A 19,846-nucleotide genomic window follows, 5' to 3' on the forward strand; every position below is an offset into this window, starting at 1 on the left:
TGTTTCTAATGTTGAATTTGAATGAATTAATTATTTCTCACTGGTGAAAAGTTTATTTTGGAGATACAGTTTTCATACAGTACAGTAGTTTAGCAAAACCTAAAGCTCAAGGGAAAATTTAATCCCTCAAGATATGACCCCTTTAAATTTGATTTCACCAAAATGAATTTCCATTTGCAGTAAGCTATTTATTTATAAGTTACATACTTTTTTCCTTCCTCTCCCGAAGCTTCATATTTCCTTGGCTTAAACTGATATATAAAGATCGATGAGAAATTTCTCCTGTGGTGAAAAATTATTTTAGTCAGCATTACCTCCCAAACCCTGTATGCTAATGAATGATGGAATGCAAGCCAGCAGTTTGTTAAATGTTTTATATGGGATTTATTTGAAATATGTGCAGATGTGAGCATTCTTTTGGTTTTGTCACTCACGCTGTATGTAGTAATTTGTTTTTTTCTCTGTTCATTACAGCATGCAAAAGTTTACTCAACAAAAAGGCAGATGGCGTCAAGGTAAGTCCACAGATGTTCCTTATATACCGAATTTCTTGTTTTTTTAATCTCTCCAGCAGCCTTTTGAGGTTTCCATTTCTACCGCTACTGAGCTGGTTTTAATTTAATCACCACAATTTAGTAAAAGTATATTTGTACACTTAGGCAGTACACTATGTGCTTTGCTGTAGAACTCTTGTGCTCTTAGTAGTAGTAGTAGTAGTAATACAACCCATGTGTTGCCTGAGCGGATCTAGTTATCACACTGTAATATAATGATTTTGACAACAACTGTAAGGTACCATGAAATATCCATTAGTAATCGTCGCCCTCTGTCTGAATGATGGATAACTCTGTACAGTCATCTTCCTGCCGTATGTTTTTCATCTGTTGTGTGATTTTTAACTGCCATCCAATCCGATCATTACCCTAGTGCTGTCATCTCTCTGAAAAGGAAGTTTTATCTGTCCTCTCTATTACAGCCCCAGACAAACAACACTAAAAACAGTGTAGTGAGCGCTGTAGTGAACGCCATGAAAGAAAGCAACACGGCCGCTTCTACACCGATGGTACCTCATCTACATTTAACACTCTTTATAACCCATCTACTCATCTGACCGTATTCCATAATGCATTTTTACTGTAGTATTTGCCGCATGTCAGAAGTTTTTGCATGTACTAAATACCTCAGACCTGTAGTTTGCTGTGCAGTAGATGTCCTAGTTATTCCTCCCTTATGAGGTTTTTTTTGGAGCATACATATCCTTTCAAAGCGCATCTGGTACTCATAATTGTGGTGTTTTATAAACATATCATTATGAGTGATTTGTTCTTGTCCGTAAACTGCTGGTTTATGTCTTTCTGCACTCCCCTTTGCCTCTGTAGGCGTAGACACAACACTATTACAAGTATAAACAAAATATAGTCATCGGATGAGCATCTTTGACATACTTATTGTATATACATGGTGCTTAAAAATATCCAATGCAAGACAAAAATTTGAGACAAGTCACCATACAGAGTAGCATTAATGTATGGATTTCAGCAAATAACAAGGTAATTTGAGTCAGAATGCATAAACCAGTCACAGTAAATATGCAGTGTCCCACACAGAAAGCTGTCAGCCGTTTGGCCGTGTTGGATACTAGCAGTGTCCCCTGGAGATTTAAGAAAAGGAAAAGTGGATTGACACTTCAGATGGGCCTTGTTTGCTTGACTGCCCAAATAGCTGAGCAAAGAGCATCATGGGACCTCCAAAACAATCCATTAAGAGCACAAGTTAACCCCCGACCCCTCCCGAGGCCTCCAAATGCCTTCACAGTGCTGATGGACAGCTAGCAACCACTGGGCTATACGAAACATACAAGACAAGAGAAGCGGCAATTGGAATAACATGCAATATTTTGAGGATTCAAATGGGTCATAACATTTGGGGAAAATAACTGGAAGTTAATCTGAGAAAACATATAGGGCATATAATCCAGGAATTGCTTGACTTCAAGGCCGTTTCGAACTCATTTATGGTTCCCTATCCCTGTGGTTCTGACAGAATGTTTTAGTTGAATTTGAGAAACTGCAGCTTTAGATCTTTTTGACGCATGCCATTTATTATTTTTATAAGTTTACACGTGTGTTCGGTTGTCTGGAGTGAGCTGTGAATGTTCATCAAGCTCATCGGGAACCTCAAGCTTGTGTTCATTTCCACATAAAGTATTTGTCTGTCATTATTTGATCTCAAAATACTTATTTTGCGTCTTATCTAAGCTTTAAAAGTATGCGTGTATTTCTGGAGGATGTTGTGTTTAACCAGATTGTTGTGGAGGAGAGTCTTCCCTACTTTAATCATGATATGAAATCTTGTTACATTTTACAGGAGCCACAAACTACAGTTGTGCACAACCCTGCTGATGGACCCAAGGTACAATTTTCAGGAGCTTTTAGAATAGGGGTGGGGGATTATTTAATGCTGTTCTTACTAAATGAGTCTGGGCTGATCACTGATCAACTGAAATTCTTTACTCAAAATGTATAATAATAATAATATTTAATTTATATAATAAATTAATATAAATAACTTGCAAAAGATTTGTGAGTCTTCACTATTGCAAAAAAAGCTGTATCAACAATCATTGGTAACACTTTATTTTACAGTGTCCTTGTTACATGTTACATGCACAGTGCATGTACAGTATTTACAGCGCCTCACTTTTTCCACATTTTATGTTACAGCCTTAAATTAATTATTTTCCTCAAAAATCTACAAACAATACCCCATAATGACAACGTGAAAGAAGTTTGTTTGAAATCTTTGCAAATGTATTAAAAATAAAAATAAAAACATGTACATAAGTATTACCAGCCTTTGCCATGGCACTCAAAATTGAGCTCAGGTGCTCCTGTTTCCACTGATCATCTTTGAGATCTTTCTACAACTTGATTGGAGTCCACCTGTGGTAAATTCAGTTGATTGGACATAATTTGGAAATGCAAACGTCTGTCTATATAAGGTCCCACAGTTAACAGTGCATGTCAGAGCACAACCCAAGCCACGAAGTTCAAGGAATTGTCTGCAGACCTCCGAGACAGAATTGTAGGAAACCAGGCACTGCTCATCACCTGGCCAATACCATCCCTACAGTGAAGCATGGTGGTGGCAGCATCATGCTGTGGGGATGTTTTTCAGCGGCAGGAACTGGGAGACTAGTCAGGGTCAAGAGAAAGATGAATGCAGCAATGTACAGAGACATCCTTGATGAAAACCTGCTCCAGATGCTCTGGACCTCAGACTGGGGTGAAGGTACCTCTTCCCACAGGACAACGACCCTAAGCACACAGCCAAGATAACAAAGGAGTGGCTATGTGACAACTATGTGAATGTCCTTGAGTGGCCCAGCCAGAGCCAAGAGTTGAACCCGATTGAACATCTCTGGAGAGATCTGAAAATGGCTCTGCACTGATGCTCTTCATCCAACCTGATGGAGCTTGAGAGATCCTGCAAAGAAGAATGGGAGAAGCTAGGTGTGCCAAGCTTGTAGCATCATACTCAAAAAGAGTATGGGCTGTAATTAGTGCCAAAGGTGCTTCAACAAAGTATTGAGCAAAGGCTGTGAATACTTGTGTTTTTATTAAATTTGTAAAGATTTCAAACTGGGGTATTGTTTGTCAAATTTTGAGGAAACGAATGAACTTAAACCAATTTAGAATAAAGCTGTAACATAACAAAATGTGGAAAAAGTGAAGCACTGTGAATACTTTCCGGATGCACTGTAGTTACTATAATAATTACTATAAATTGTGCATAATTACATGCAACTAACCCTAAACCATGCCCTAATCCTAACCCTAACCCTATAGTAAGTACATGTTGTTAATTATTATTAATCAGTACTTAAATGCATAATTACACTGTAACACGGACACCTCAAAATAAAGTGTAATCACTCTTTGTAATCGCTCTCTGAATAAAAAAAGTTATATCGAAAATAATTCTCTGAATCAAAAAACATTGGTTTGAACCATAGGGTGCCCACCTGTAGTTCTAAAACTGATTTCAGAGACCATAACCTAATGCTATTCATGACTTTGCCTTCACATCTCATGTTTTTTTTTGTCTCTTTTGTTCTTTGTTTCTATCTCCAGGGCTCCACAGAGAGCTGTAACACCACTGAGGAAGAGGATATGAAAGGTAGGAAAGGTACACAGATCTTTTCTCCTGTTCTCTGCATGCCTTCAGCACTGTGGCGTTCCAGCTCCCGTGTCAGAAGAGTAATCCCTCTCCACTCCGTACACTTCCGGTACTGCAGTACCAAAAAAGCCTTTGATTTAACAATATACATCTCACATCATTCAACAGCCATTTGAAATATGAAACATGAGGCTGCTGTGACACCTGAAGCTTTGTGATTTGAAGGCAGGGCCATGAACACATGCTGCCGGATGGACAGGAGGGGAATTACGGTAGAGGGCATTGAGACGGGGTTTGATGGATTGTGCTTTACACATTAACATGCATGATGGCACAACACTTTTGGTTTACAGCTAAATTGCTAGTTAAGAGATACAATGTTCGCAAATGTCCATAGTGAAGGTGCACCAGAGAGATTTAGCTACAGTGTTCAGCAATGTAAATAAGAGCAAATTCATTGTGGGGAAAAAAATTCAACGCATTCACAAACATTCCTATCCAGACGGGATTAGATTTCTCTGAACTCAATGATAGAGATGGTTGTGTGAGAAAAACATACTTGTTAAATTAAAACTGAATTAGAATCTCAAAGGATATCTGTGAAATACACATTTAACTGACGTCCTTATGGAAAACTAGTCCCATCCGAATAGGGCTTTAATGAGCAGATCACTTGCACAATTTGTCATTGTCACCCAAATGAATTTCCAGACACATTCAAACTAAATATATATATATATATATATATATATACACGCACATCTGTTTTTAAGCTGTCAGTGTCTCAGTAGGTTTCCTCGTAGATTTTGTGTGTTTGTGTGTGTGTGTCCTGTGTTTTTTCACCCCACTTATTTAGATGTTTGTTGATGTGCCGTGTCTTGTAAATTCATTAGCATGTTGTGAACCAGACTGTTTTTCCCAGAGGGACCCTCGCCGATACAGTTTTCTGTCACGAAAAGGGCCAGGCTCGAATTCATTTCCTCTCCTTATTCACTCCGAGCCTGGACAGACAATAGCAGCTTAAAGAGCCTTATCATTAGCTCCGTCACGTCTGAGGTTAGGTGATGAGGACAGGAAATTGGCGCGGAGCCTGGAGAAACAATCTCTGAGTGCGCTGTTGTCCAAGCACAACAAACACGGCTCAGCTTCACCACACCCATAGATACAGACCTGCGTCACGCCATCACTCATAACTCCAGGATCATCACCTGTAGTCCTGTTCCCATACACACAGTGCTTCTTTTATTGAGAACAGCTCATCTAAACGCATCCCATTCAGCGTCTTCGTGACCGTTAAGCTATTTAGTCATGATTGCGTGCCAGCGTTGGTGTGGTGTCTATGTTAGTTTGTTTCGGCTGGTGAAGGACATGAGAGATGTGTGTGTTTTTCCTCCTGGTGTCGTGTGGTTTTGGGGCTGTGCCAGCCGAGAGTGCACAGGGAGCGAGCAGTGACAGTGCCGTGATGAGTCAGTGCAGTGCCGGGGAAGAGCCGCCCGCTCTGGTGGCATCACCTCAGGGCTCTCCTGCCAGTAAGTCAAGATCCTCTCGTACCACCTGGGCACCTTCAACCCCCCTCCCTCAAACCTTCAAGTCGAGACCCTTTTGTCCCCCCACCCCCACAACTCCAGCCTTTTTGCCCTTTAGCGTACTATCATATGGGTCACTTGTTTTCCGTGTAGAACAGTATGTCACAGTTGTTGAATCCCTTTTCTGCTCACAAATGTATTCACCCCCTGATGCATGCTACTGTAAAGTGACCAGAAGATGCCCTTTAGTAGCTAGATTGACCTTTTAGATGTTCTACTCCTGATTTTTCCTACAATCTCCTCCCTGATTTGTGACTAAAGTCTCGAACATTTCCCTTTGAGGTTTCAGAAGTCGTAAAAATTCACACATTTCAATAGATTCCTGCTACATATTTGTGATTTAATGTCTCACTGGTTGATGTAACAATATCCCATTCAGTCTCTGATGATGCTGACTCTGAAAACCTGAAATAGGGTATCTAGTGAAATTGTGCTTAATTTTCTTCTATTATCATTCATAGTCCATTGAATTCTAATGCTTGTTTTTAATTTGAAATAATTGTATAATATTTCTTCAACTGGGTTTGGTAAATGACCAAAGTCATTTACATAAACTACTTTTCAAAAAGTATGGGATCAGGAAGACTTTTACTAAATTGCTAATCAGCATATTAGAAATGATTTCTGAAGGATCATATGACATTGAAGACTGGAGTAATGCTGACAATTCAGCTTTGCCATCGTAGGAATAAATTACATTTTAATATATATTAAATTGTAATAAGAATTCCAAAATTTTGACCTGAATTTTTGATCAGATAAATGCAGCCTTTATGAGCGTAAGAGACTTCTTTAAAAACATTTCAAAATCTTAAACTCCAATTTGAATGGTACTGTATATGACCAAAACCATTATAAACCATAACATGTGATATCCAGTTGAAAAAATAAAAAATCTAGAGAGCATGTTGGTGGACAATAACACAGAGACAGTACATGCATAATATAGATTAATGTTTACAAATGGGATACAATTGCTGAAACAAACACTTATTTGACTATTTTTAAATTAACAAAAACGTTAGAACTGACAAAATGATTTAAGACTTCTGTTAACATGGGAGTAATGGTATAAGAAACAAAAATGGACTGGATTCTGTGTCCAAGCCAGAAAACACTGCAGCTGCAACACATCATACATGCTCTCATCCACACCTGTTCCCTTTCTTTTAACATCTGTCAGCATCTGTCTTCAGCACAGTTTCCTCCACCCTCCCTCCTGTTCCCTACTTCATTAGCCATCAATTCATTGTCTACATTTGCTTTGAACAACTTGCTTTGAACATCATATTTCCATTTGAAACTTTTCCATTCTTTTTTTATTCATCCCTTTATATACATTCTAACACTGTTTATGAAGTACAACAAAACAACTATATTGTATATACTTTTACATAAGGCATTAAAGGAAATAGAACCCAAAAATGTAATTCTATCATCATTTACTCGCTTTCATGTTGTTACAAACCCATATGAATACATAAGGAGAAATTTAGCCAAACGTTCATGTTGATATTTTCCATACAAAAGTGACCAGGGACTGGGAGACTCCAAAAAGAATAAAGCTAATAAAGTCATATAAACCACTTTTATGATACATTTTCAAAGCTCAACAACATCCATCCCCATGTGATAAAAAAGCTGCACAAATTTTCTCCTTTTGTATTCTGTGGAAGCACAAAAAGATTTATTATTTTGTGTGATCTGTACTTCATAATCATGTGTTCATGGGTCCTCTCTCTTTCTGCATGCATCATCACCTCACTGTTGCGTGTGCTGCGTTGTGTGTTGCAGCCGTCCCCGTGCATGACGTTAAACGCTTGGCATGGAACAGTTCAGAACATGCCTCATGTCCAGAGTTAGAGCGCACTCATTCTGGCCCCTGTGCTTCAGTCCATGGGGTCGGCGGTATCACAGCGAGTGTGTCCGCAGCTCAGTGTAAGTGTGTGGGGTAGACCAGGACACACACACGCACACACACACACACACACACACAGAGGATGTCAACAGGAAATCAAATTCTTCATACTAACAGAATTAGCTAGTGACTTATCAGATGTCACAGTGGGCAGTTTGCATTGTGTTAGTCAAGGTTGTTGATGATTGTTTTCTGAGTATTTCAGCACATTTTATTTTTATTTAATTTAGGCATATGTATTTTTTTCACAGCCTGATAAATTTGAGTTATGATTTCTTTATTTGCAGTTTTATGTCACTTTCACTCTTTGTGTCAGTAGGCCTTAATATGACATTTTCGCAGGTATCTTCAGTGTAAGCAGTGCAGGTTGTGGTTATTAACTTTCCATTGTTGTTGCTTTTTTCATCATTTCATTTCCGCTCCCTCCATCATCCCCCATCTTTCACCCGTTCTGTTCGAGTAGCTCGTAAGCAGGAGATTATAAAGATCACGGAGCAGTTGATCGAAGCTGTCAACAATGGAGACTTTGAAGCATACACGTAAGTACAGCCCACCTGCTCATGACTGCAACACAGGGATCTCTGAACTTTTGTATCAGATACTATGAAAATTATAGGTCCTTGTATGAATATATATATATATATATATATATTATACAGTGCATCCAGAAAGTATTCACAGCGTTTCACTTTTTCAACATTTTATGTTACAGCCTTATGCCAAAAAGGATCAAAATCAAAAAAAATTCCTCAATTCTACAAACAATAGCCCATAATGACAACGTGAAAGAATTTAGTTTGAAATCTTTGCAAATGTATAAAAAAAAAAAATAAAGATAAAAAAAATCACATGTACATAAGTATTCACAGCCTTTGCCATGGCACTCATGACATGGCACCTGTTTCCACTGATCATCCTTGAGATGTTTCTACAACTTGATTGGAGTCACAAATGCACACTTTAGCCACATTTTGAGAACTACGCCGAGACCTAAAGGACGATCAATGTAGAATTCAACAGCTTAGATACGCGCGTCTTCCTCTGCTTGTTAACAAATCGCTTCTGAGTCATGTGTCCGAACGCCGGATCTGCGTCATATTCTCGCGCATGCGTCGGATTTTTTCCAGAAATAAAATTCATAATTCTCTCGTCTCAGGGGGACATGAGGGGGGAAAGTACCATAATTTGAATATACTACTGGGTTTCTACTGATACAAAACTTGATGCTAAATCACTGAAGTGACCCTTTAACAGTGCATGTCAGAGCACAAACCTAGCCATGAAGTTCAAGGAATCGTCTATAGACCTCAGAGACAGGATTGTATTGAGGCACAGATTTGGGAAAGGGTACAGAAAAAAATCTGCAGCATTGAATGTCCCAATGAGCACAGTGGCCTCCATCATCCATAAATGGAAGAAGCTTGGAACCACCAGGACTCTATAGCCCGGCCAAACTGTGCGATCGGGGGAGAAGGACCTTAGTCAGGGAGGTGACCAAGAACCTGATGACAGAGCTACAGCGTTTCTCTGTGGAGAAAGGAGAACCTTCCAGAAGAACAACCATCTCTGCAGCACTCCACCAAAGTGGCCAGACGGAAGCCACTCCTCAGTAAAAGGCCATCTGGTGTAGGGCTGTGTTGAAAAAATCGATTCACCAATTCTGAATCGATTTTCATATTAATTTCTAAAGATCGATCCGTAACTCAGAGGATCGATTTAATAATAGGCTTACATTTTCCCCGTGAATTTTAATTTGCCGTGTCATTGAATTCACGCATTCGCGCGAGGTGGAAGGACATTAAAACAACGAACATGGCATCTTTGAAAACTCCAGAAACGCTAAAAGCTGCGATCTGGCAGATTGTGGTTTCTCTTGATTTCAGGCGTTTATCCTCCGAAGCCGTACAGGGTGCGTCCCTGCCGCATCAGCGCGTACACAACATCCATGACGGTCTTTCTCTTGGCGTGCTCGGTGTAGGTCACGGCATCGCGGATCACGTTCTCCAGGAACACCTTCAACACTCCGCGGGTCTCCTCGTAGATCAGACCGGAGATGCGCTTGACACCGCCGTGGTGAGCCAGACTACGGATGGCGGGTTTGGTGATTCCCTGGATGTTATCGTGCAAAACTTTACGGTGACGCTTAGCGCCTCCTTTACCTTTGCGATCTTAATGTCAATTCTTAATGTAATTTTTTATAATATATCAGGTTCGCGTCTAAATAATTGGTCTACTGCTGCTGATATAGGCTACCTCTGCGTCCTCTGTCGTCTACACCAGTGCAAGTTTGTGAAAGCAGTTGTATCAACACTCTGGAAGGGGGATTGTTCTTTGCAACCATCCTCCATTAATTTGCAGTTGAATGTCTATAATAATAGTATCAATATGTTGCATAACTACAGTCCTGTAATTCAGGTAACAGCTGGAAAAAAATGCTTTCTTAAAAAACACTTATCTAAATCTCGAAGATTGGATCAGATCGAATCGAATCGAATAATGATAATCGATTCAAGATCTTGAGAATCGGAATCGAATCGATTCTTGAAATTTGAATCGAAACCCAGCCCTAATCTGGAGTTTGCCCAAAGGCACCTGAAGGACTCTCAGACTACGAGAAACAAAATCTAATGAAATTCTTTGGCCTGAATGGCAAGTGTCATGTCTGTAGGATACTAGGCACTGCTCATCACCTGGCCAATACCATCCCTACAGTGAAGCATGGTGGTGGCAGCATCATGCTGTGGGGATGTTGTTCAGCAGCAGGAACTGGGAGACTAGTCAGGATTCAGGGAAAGATGAATGCAGCAATGTACAGCGACATCCTTGATGAAAACCTGCTCCAGAGCCCTCTGCACCTCAGACTGGGGCGAAGGTTCCTCTTCCAACAGGAAAACGACCCTAAGCACACAGCCAAGATAACAAAGGAGTGGCTACGGGACAACTCTGTGAATGTCCTTGAGTGGCCCAGCCAGAGCTCAGACTTGAACCCGATTGAACATCTTTGGAGAGATCTGAAAATGGCTGTGCATTGATGCTCCTCATCCAACCTGATGGAGCTTGAGAGGTCCTGCAAAGAAGAATGGGAGAAACTGCCCAAAAATAGGTGTGCCAAGCTTGTAACGTCATACTCAAAAAGACTTATAACAAACTTCCTTTACGTTGTCATTATGGGGTATTGTTTGTTGAATTGATGGAAAAATAATGAATTTGATCCATTTTAGAATAAAGCTGTAACATAAAATGTGGAAAAAGTGAAGCGCTGTGAATACTTTCCGGATGCACTGTATATTAAAAATGCATACAAAGGCTGAATGAACTAAATTCCCAGCCTGATCCATAGTCTGTGTACAGATGTTCTTGTTTTTTGAGAGGATATTGCATCTAGCCACGAAATGCTGGTACTATCCAGTTTTATCCGGACTCAAATTAAATTGCTTCTCTGTAAACATTCTTATGTACCACAGAAGAATCTGTGACCCTGGTCTGACCTCTTTTGAGCCTGAAGCTCTGGGGAACCTGGTGGAGGGGATGGACTTCCACAAGTTTTACTTTGAGCACTGTGAGTCATGTCTAACTCTGAGTATAGTTGATTTACCTTAAATGATCATTCATGCAAGTCCTAACTAATAACCATATCTGAGATACGATTAATGTGTTTGACTTTTACAGTGTTGAGTAAGAACAACAAGCCCGTGCACACCACTATTCTCAATCCTCACGTTCATCTCATCGGAGAGGACGCTGCCTGCATTGCGTATATCCGGCTGACACAGTATATCGACAGCCAGGGCCGCCCGCGTAGCTGCCAATCGGAGGAGACGCGTGTGTGGCACCGCCGTGAGAGCAAGTGGCTCAACGTCCACTTCCACTGCTCAGGGGCACCAGCCGCCCCCTTACAGTGAACTGCACAGGACAGGTAAAAACACGGTAACAACGTAAACTGCGCAGGAGAAGAAAGTGTTGAATAAAGTTATTTTTGTTTTTTGCATCAACAGATGAGACTCATTTCCATTCACAGAAATTTGTTTGCTTTATTTCTTCCAGTTTACCTGGATTCTCGAGATAATGGGAATGTTTCTTCTTTGTGGCTGGACGGGCATGTGAAGGCCAGCTGGATGACAGCTCTTAAAGTTACAGACACACCAGTGAGGAACTCTGACAACATCCAGTTCAACTGTCAACACCACCTATCCTGTCCAATCTTTGACCAACGGGAGCTGGCCGCGGCCGTGGCCCCGCCCAAGGGACGGTGCATGTATCTGACGCCCACATGGGGGTGCTGTTTTGTCCTTTTCCCACGGAACCATCTTTTATTTTGCCCGTTAAAGATGTTCAGAAGGTGTTGTAAGTACTGATCTATGAATTCATAAATATACTGTATATTGTAAAAAATCACTAGCTGAACCAGAAGCTACAATCAAGTTTGAAAAAGCATTTATGTAAACCAGGATGGGAGTTGTGAGGGTGGGGGGATAAACTTAAAAAAAAAAAGAAAGAAAAAAAAAATCACAAAATGGACTAGCGCCCAAAAGCTTCTAAAGTTTACAGGTTTGTCATCACAATCATTCTTGTATACTTTGCAGATTTTTGGACACAAAATATACTAAATTAAGGGAAGGTGTTGTCTAATCCGAGAGCGAGGCATTGGAAATGTTCAGAAGTTCTTCATATCAAAAAAGAACCAAAGTGTAGTTTTTAGTCTTTTTAAGGAGTGTTTCTGTTCGGTGTTGGCTTTTTATGTAACCCGGGTCTGAGAGAAGGTCTGTGCGGCCCAGGTTTTTAGTAATCTCTTGTGTTAATGTGGAACTCTTCATTTTCTTTCTTTTCTTTCTTTGTTTTTTTTTGTCTTGGACTGACATAACACAAGTATTTTGTGTTCAGTTTGAATTTTTAAGACTGTTTTATTTTTTAAGTTAATCTAAATAAACGTGTAAAGATATACAGAGATATTTAAAGGAGATGTAAACTCTCGCCATCCAGGTTTAGGGAAAGATGTCGTTCCTGACCGCGCTCTGTATGTTTGTGTGGGTGTGCGTGCGATCGGAACTTGTACAAATGGAATCCCCCGTGTAGATTTAATATGACGAAAACCCAAGTGAACAGCACACAACTAAATGCCGACCAATAGATTTGCCCTTTTCCGTTTTGTTAGCGCCACAGACAAACCACTGCCTTTATACACACAGGCAGAATGTACTGTTATAATCAGACTTCAAACAACTTCATTCCCAATGACTAAATCTTCAGGTTTGAACTCAAAGGAAGACTAGTCATTTTTACAAACTACACCATGATGAAAATAGCTTTAGTATTCGAGTACGTCGGGATTTAAGACTCGCCGTCCCTTCTTAAACCCACACAGCTGCATTGTAAAAGTACTTGGTTGTTTTAGTAATGTTGGACGTGTCTATCTCACCCTGTCCTCAGTGTCGTCGTAGTCGTGGTTCATGTCGGTGACGGGGGTGTACGTGCTCTGTAAATACATGCCATTCAGTTCATCCCATCGCAAGGAGCGGGTGGGGAAAAACGATACACTTACAACGCGTCCAGTTGCCACAGTTACGTTGTTTCAAATCACAGTTTTAATGTTTGTACGATTAAAATTCACAGCAGTTAGATTTCACCACAAACTATATTACGCAGGTTTTATGGCACTGACTATTTAAACTCGGTTTTAGTGTTATTGTTCCTTAACTTAGAAGTGAGGGTTTGATTTTCGCAAGTGATTAATCGGTTAAGTTCGTCTGTAGTTGCACGGATGCTTTTCATCACTGCTACGGTTTTGTCTTTAGATAGATTTTAGCATAGTTTCGTTTGACGCGATATATTATGTGTGGAAAAACAACAAACTACCAGTTCACCCCGTCTCCTTGAAACACATCAGTCTTTTGTATCGGTCTGTAAATACATGTAGTGTTCGCACACCTCATTGTGTGCTGGGCTTCGTGACATATCAGGACTATACCTCCGCACATGTGTGTGTGTGTGTGTGTGTGTGTGAGCGCGTGTGCGTTTATCACGTTAACGACAATGTCTTTTTAAGTCAGTAGTGATGCTGTCAGATTATATGTGATGATGCTGTTTTCGCGTCCGTTTCGTGTCTCGCGCTTCTTGCTTTTTTTAAATCGCTATTTTTCCTTTGTTTGTGCTATGGGGAACTGCTGCCTTGCCTGGCCAAACTAGATCTACACTTTTTATTCTTTTTATTTTCATTTAAACCCATCCAAGAGTTGCTTTTTCTGTACACGATCGACATCTTCAGCTCCATGAAAATGAAAGGGATTGAGATGAGAAGTCACTAGCTGGTAGATTTAGCGAAATTAATAACCAACCCCTGAAAGCTCGGTCTGAATCCCGGGCCAGATGGCGGACGTTACGAGTCGTCTGTCCCACCCGTCCAATTACAGGAGAAATCAAAGAGTTTAAATGAACTGGCGAATATGCATGTCTACTTTTCTTGGTAAATCTGTTTTTTTTTTTTTCACTGTCTGTGTTTACTTATTAAAAAAGGGAAAAAAAAAATCTCATAGTATTTGCATCTCGTCATGAAAATCACTCCATTGGGAATTATAAGTGATGTACCATATTAAAATGACAAAAAAAAACATGTAGAAAATAGTGAAAAATATATAAAACAAAAGCCTCTGCTTGGTATGCTCCCCTCATTCTAAGTAAATCTATTGCATTGTAATGGTATACTATTGGGCTTCGTATATACTCGGAGTTTAAACATGGATGCTGGATTTTTGCATGATCATACATTTAATAAAACCATGAAATGACAACTATCAAGTGTTTGTCTGAATGTTAGTAGGTCTTCATCATAGCTTTGTTATTATTGAAACTTGATCTGGAAAGTATTTAATAAAAAGAGCATTTCTGCAGCTGATTCTGTGTTTTCTTTGTGCATGAAATCAACATTCCCTGTATTTTCTTTGCTATGTGTCACTGCTCTTATTCTGAAAGATTAACCCATGCACATTATTTCAACGGAAAATGTCTACTTCACCTCGATATGCCGTTCCTTCTCGGTTGCAGGCCTAATGGAACATAAAGGTGCATTTAGTAGTTTGGTGCCAATTTAAAAAGTTTTACTGATTAAGAAATAAATTGTTTTTGTGAACTCTCATCTGAATGGTTTATACACAAATTGTACTCATAATGGTTTTCTATAAAAAGTGTTGTAATTATGTAGCTCCTGTTGCAGGTAGGCCCCCCTCAATGTGGTGTCCGGCCTAGAAAAATTTACCCTTTATTAAAAATGTGTTAAAGATTATATTTTGTAAGCATATTGCGTAGTTGTGCTTGGGGTCAATTGTTTTATTTTGGATATTTTGTTGTTTTCATTGGATGCAAGCTGTAGTTTGCCTTATAAAGTATATAAGTAATTTTGCCAGATAAATACTTTAACGAAGTTCAGTGTTTTGTTCTTCCCTCATAATTAAAATATGTTGATGGTTTAATCGAAATTGTAGTGTCATTAAAAACAAAAATCCCCCTCCGAACATCGCTTTTGGCCACTACTGTACTGTAATAAGCCCATGTTGAAATGACTAGACCCGCAGTCTTTCACTAAACCTTCAACAAAATCCTTGCGCTGGTGTAGATACACTGGTAATTAGGGCTGCCACTAACGACTCGATTAATCTATCGACTAATTTATCGATTAGTCTATTTATCGACTAATTTATCACAATAGTTTTCAACAATTTTATTTAAAAACATTTAATTTAACTTGCAACGTTGGCATTCAGTAGTGTAGCCTACTATACAAAAACTATAAATGTAAACAAGCCCTTGACAAAATGTAAAACTAAAAGAGTAAAAATGTAAAAAGGTAAACATTTGTAAACCAACATAAAACAAAAAAGAGAATATCGGCAAATACTTTTTATATAGAATAGTGTTGTCACGATACCAAAATTATGACTTTGATACGATAACAGAATAAAATACCTCAATACCAATACTTAATCGATACCAATGCAAAAAACTGTACGAAAAAAAAATTTAACAGTTGAATAATATGACAGAACTTACTATTCATTGTTTTAGGGTTAAACCCCCCATGTTCCTGCCCTGCTTCACACAGAATATTGGGTCCGGCCCTTTAAGAGCTACACGGACCAAATTCATTGTAACGCCCGATTTCTCATTCAACTCTGTATACGTTCACTAAAGACATATCCGACTGCGTTTACCCGAATACTCGCCAGGACGTGGATTTTTACATATTTGTTACCATTCAAACCAAATAATCCGCGAAACTGGCGTCGCAATCTGTCTAAGTGAAAGGCGGCTGGGCGCGCTTCAGGTCAGAGTCCGGCAGCGCGCGCGAGCACGTCCCGGTCGCGACTCACTTTTCTGTTGCATTCTTTTTCCTGAGCTGCGTGTATAAATTTGACTGTTTAGTGAACGGTGGAAGCAGAGCTCACACACACGCCCTCACTCCTGCTGTCACACATCGACGCAGATTAAGACATATACTGCTCTTATTAGAGTGCTGTCATTTTTAAAGTACAGGTACTAATACAATTTCATATTGTACCCAACCAGTCGACTAATTTACAGCGTCGACGCAGTCGATTGTATCGACCATTCGTGACAGGCCTACTGGTAATGTAATTTTGTGGTAATGCGAAAATCAGACAATGGAACACACTTATTGTGCTTTAGCAGCGGAGAAATGGGAGAATCAGATCTGCACAGCTGAAAAAGCAGAGATGGACAACAACTAAAAAGGCCACAGATAAAAGACAAGTGTAAACATAGCTGAGTACACAAGATGTAAAGATTTGATGATGGATGGAACTTAAGTCATTCCTAAGTTGCCTTTTTGTTGGACATTGTTTCATGTCCTTAGGTTTATTATTGATTCATCATATGGATCTTCCTTTGAACACATTCCAGTTCACACACACCAAAAATGCAGTCCAATTAGTGGAAAATGAATCGGGACTGAGCTCGTCCAGTTTCATTATGGAATCCAAGACAAAAATGATTTCAGAGAAGGAAGGCATTGTTTTCTTTTGTTGTAAATTAATCACTTAATACTAGACTGTCCGTAGGCCTAAATCAAAACCACATGTGGTTGTCATTCAGTGTATTGCATTAATAGAAAATCAGTTAGTATAAAGAAGTTAATATAAAAAGTATTTTCTAATTTGAATAGTATTTTCGTGCCGTGACCATGGGGACGAAACCTTTAAAGGGTTAGTTCACCCAAAAATGAAAATTCTGTCATTAATTACTTACCCTCATGTCGTTCGACACCCGTAAGACCTCCGTTCATCTTCGGAACACAAATGAAGATATTTTAGTTGAAATCCGATGGCTCTGAAAGGCCTCCATTGGCACAATGCACTTTACACTCTCAAGACCCTTAAAAGGTACTAAAGACGTCGTAACAAAGTCCATCTCACTACAGTGGTTCTAAAATAACTTTATGAATCGGCGAGAATAGTTTTTGTGCGCAAAAAACCCCTAAATAATGACTTGCATAGTAATGACGATTTCAAAACAAGGCATCATGAAGCTTCGAAGCATTATGAATCGGCGAGTCGAATCAGCAGTTTGAATCGCCAAATTTCAGCAGTTTGGCGGTTTGACACGCGATCCGAATCATGATTCGGCTCACTGATTCATAACGCTTCGAAGCTTCATGATGCCTTGTTTTGAAATCGTCATCACTATGTAAGTCATTATTTAGGGTTTTTTTGCGCACAAAAACTATTCTCGCCGCTTCATAAAGTTATTTTAGAACCACTGTAGTGAGATGGACTTTGTAACGACGTCTTTAGTACCTTTTAAGGGTCTTGAGAGTGTAAAGTGCATTGTGCCAATGGAGGCCTTTCAGAGCCATCAGATTTCAACTAAAATATCTTCATTTCTGTTCCGGAGATGAACGGAGGTCTTACGGGTGTCGAATGACATGAGGGTAAGTAATTAATGACAGAATTTTCATTTTTGGGTGAACTAACCCTTTAAGTTTGCACTAGATCTCATTCTAGTCACCATAAAACCATCAAAATGGACTAGTCTTATTTTATATGGAATATTGACGTAATATTATAAATAATTTATCTATGCATAACATTTTTTCATGAGCTCTCGTAATCTTTAATCAAAATAACCTCCCCTTCCTTAGTGACATCTCTTCTCTGATTACCCTTTTACTGGCGCAAGGGTGGGAGCACCTGAAACTCTCAATCGATCACATCCATAGCAAACCACAACGATCCAATCAATTCCCAGTGGACAAAATCAAGCCCTGCCCAACATTATTTCTTTTTTGAGAAGCTGTTTCACTCGTACCTCACAATAGGGAAGAAAAGACTATTGCAACTTTAAAGGAACACGCCGACTTTTTGGGACTTCAGCTTATTCACCGTATCCCCCAGAGTTAGATAAGTCCATACATACCATTTTCATCTCCGTGCGTGTCATAACTCTGTCTGACGCACACATCGCTAGCCTAGCTTAGCACAAAGACTGGAGGTAAACGGCTCCATCTAGCCTACTGCTCAATAAGTGACAAAATAACGCCAACAATTTCCTATTTACATGTTGTGATGTGTATAGTCATAGCGTGTACTAAGACCGACGGAAAATAAACCTAGGGGTAATTAACACATGGTTACCGAGTAGATCGTTCTCTGGGATGCGTTTTCATGAAAATCAAATGTAAAGCGTTTTATCTCTAAAAACAGATTAGCTTATAACGCTAGTCTATGGGGCATAGAATAAGTAAAATTAAATCACTAGTTAATACCACTAACAAGGCTCAAAATAGCCTCACACTAACACGGTAGCATAATGAGGGTCAATACATGCAAACCGAAGCATTGAGAACTTAGTAAGTGTACAAACAGTTTAATAAGAAGATACTTTATAAAGACAGTACATTATGCGTATACAGACAGGAGCCACCTTGGAAAACAGTCTCGACAAGTTGAGCCACGGTTAAATAATCCGCCATCTCTTTAGTGTGTATCCTTTGGAAGCACTAGTCTCTGTTGCGTTCAGTTTAAAAAAATATATATATTTTTATTTATTTTCTCTGTTGCGTTCAGTGCTTTCTTCCGGAAGCAACGGACCATATGAGATTCCAAGTCACAGTTCATCACATCACAGTTCATTCGTGGCTCGACTTGTCGAGACTGTTTTTTTTTCAAGATGGCTCCTGTCTGTATAAGCGTAATGTACTGTCTTTATAAAGTATCTTCTTATTAAACTGTTTGTACACTTACAAAGTTCTCAATGCTTCGGTTTGCATGTATTGACCCTCATTATGCTACCGTGTTAGTGTGAGGCTATTTTGAGCCTTGTTTGTAGTATTAACTGGCAATTTAATTTTACTTATTCTATGCCCCATATACTAGCGTTATAAGCTAATCTGTTTTTAGAGATAAAACTCTTTACATTCGATTTGCATGAAAACGCATCCCAGACAACAATCTACTCGGTAACCATGTGTTAATTACCCCTAGGTTCATTTTTCACCAGAGTTGTCCTTTAAGAAGCACCCACTGAATGCAATTTAATCCTGTAAGTAATGTCTGTTAATGTAAGAAAAGCTACAGGCTGATTCTATAATTGCATGTACATTTGGTGTGCAAAGTCATGGCTTTTTTCAAATGGTTATGTTTTTGATTATTTTAATAATTTGTAATGGATCACAAGATGTTACGGACCATAATATATTTTCTGTAAAAAGTGTCTTATATAGCTTTACATTGGTGGAATGATCTCCTCAACTCTGCAAGATACAGGAAATGTCACCTTCCCTCACTGATAGGATCTGAAGTACCGAAAGGTATGTGTGCTCTCTCTGAGAAAATATTTTAATCTAAAAAGTTTTGTAAAATGTCAAAATTGTTACCACAATATCAGAAGGAAAACAGAATTTATCATCACACAGTGAGTTGTTTAAAAGTATTTTAATCATGATTTCATTAGTGCCATGTGCTCTTAGCATTTATGCTAGCAAGTGGGGGTTTGCCTAAAAAGTTTAAAATTGTCCTGTTACCCTCAAACTCTGTTACCTGTGCAGGTATGATGTCATTTTGTAGGGTTACAAAACTCTGAAGCGAGTTATAATTTTAGCACTTCCGGTTCCCTCGTCTGAAGTCAGTGGGTTTTTTTTTTTAATGGGATTTTGTTT

At 39.3% G+C, this 19,846-nt stretch overlaps 1 protein-coding gene across 24 annotated transcripts in view; it reads left to right on the forward strand.

Moving 5' to 3' along the window:
- camk2g1 (calcium/calmodulin-dependent protein kinase (CaM kinase) II gamma 1) overlaps positions 1-14,571 on the forward strand; it is a 102,470-nt gene extending 87,899 nt beyond the window's left edge. For 2 of the 24 annotated variants that reach the window (XM_079801237.1, XM_079801254.1), the window contains 10 exons: positions 475-515; positions 977-1,063; positions 2,368-2,412; positions 4,134-4,188; positions 5,604-5,708; positions 7,560-7,703; positions 8,147-8,222; positions 11,148-11,242; positions 11,353-11,599; positions 11,728-14,571. In XM_079801237.1, coding sequence (XP_079657363.1) covers positions 475-515; positions 977-1,063; positions 2,368-2,412; positions 4,134-4,188; positions 5,604-5,708; positions 7,560-7,703; positions 8,147-8,222; positions 11,148-11,242; positions 11,353-11,585 — 881 coding nt within the window. In that variant the 3' untranslated portion in view covers positions 11,586-11,599; positions 11,728-14,571. The remainder of the gene's footprint in view (positions 1-474; positions 516-976; positions 1,064-2,367; positions 2,413-4,133; positions 4,189-5,603; positions 5,709-7,559; positions 7,704-8,146; positions 8,223-11,147; positions 11,243-11,352; positions 11,600-11,727) is intronic. The other 22 variants (XM_079801248.1, XM_079801255.1, XM_079801260.1 and 19 more) reach the window with 11 other exon arrangements.
- Positions 14,572-19,846: the final 5,275 nt, after the last annotated feature.

This window comes from Gobio gobio (assembly GCF_949357685.1).
Source record: "Gobio gobio genome assembly, chromosome: 20".
Taxonomy (NCBI): Eukaryota; Metazoa; Chordata; class Actinopteri; order Cypriniformes; family Gobionidae; genus Gobio; species Gobio gobio.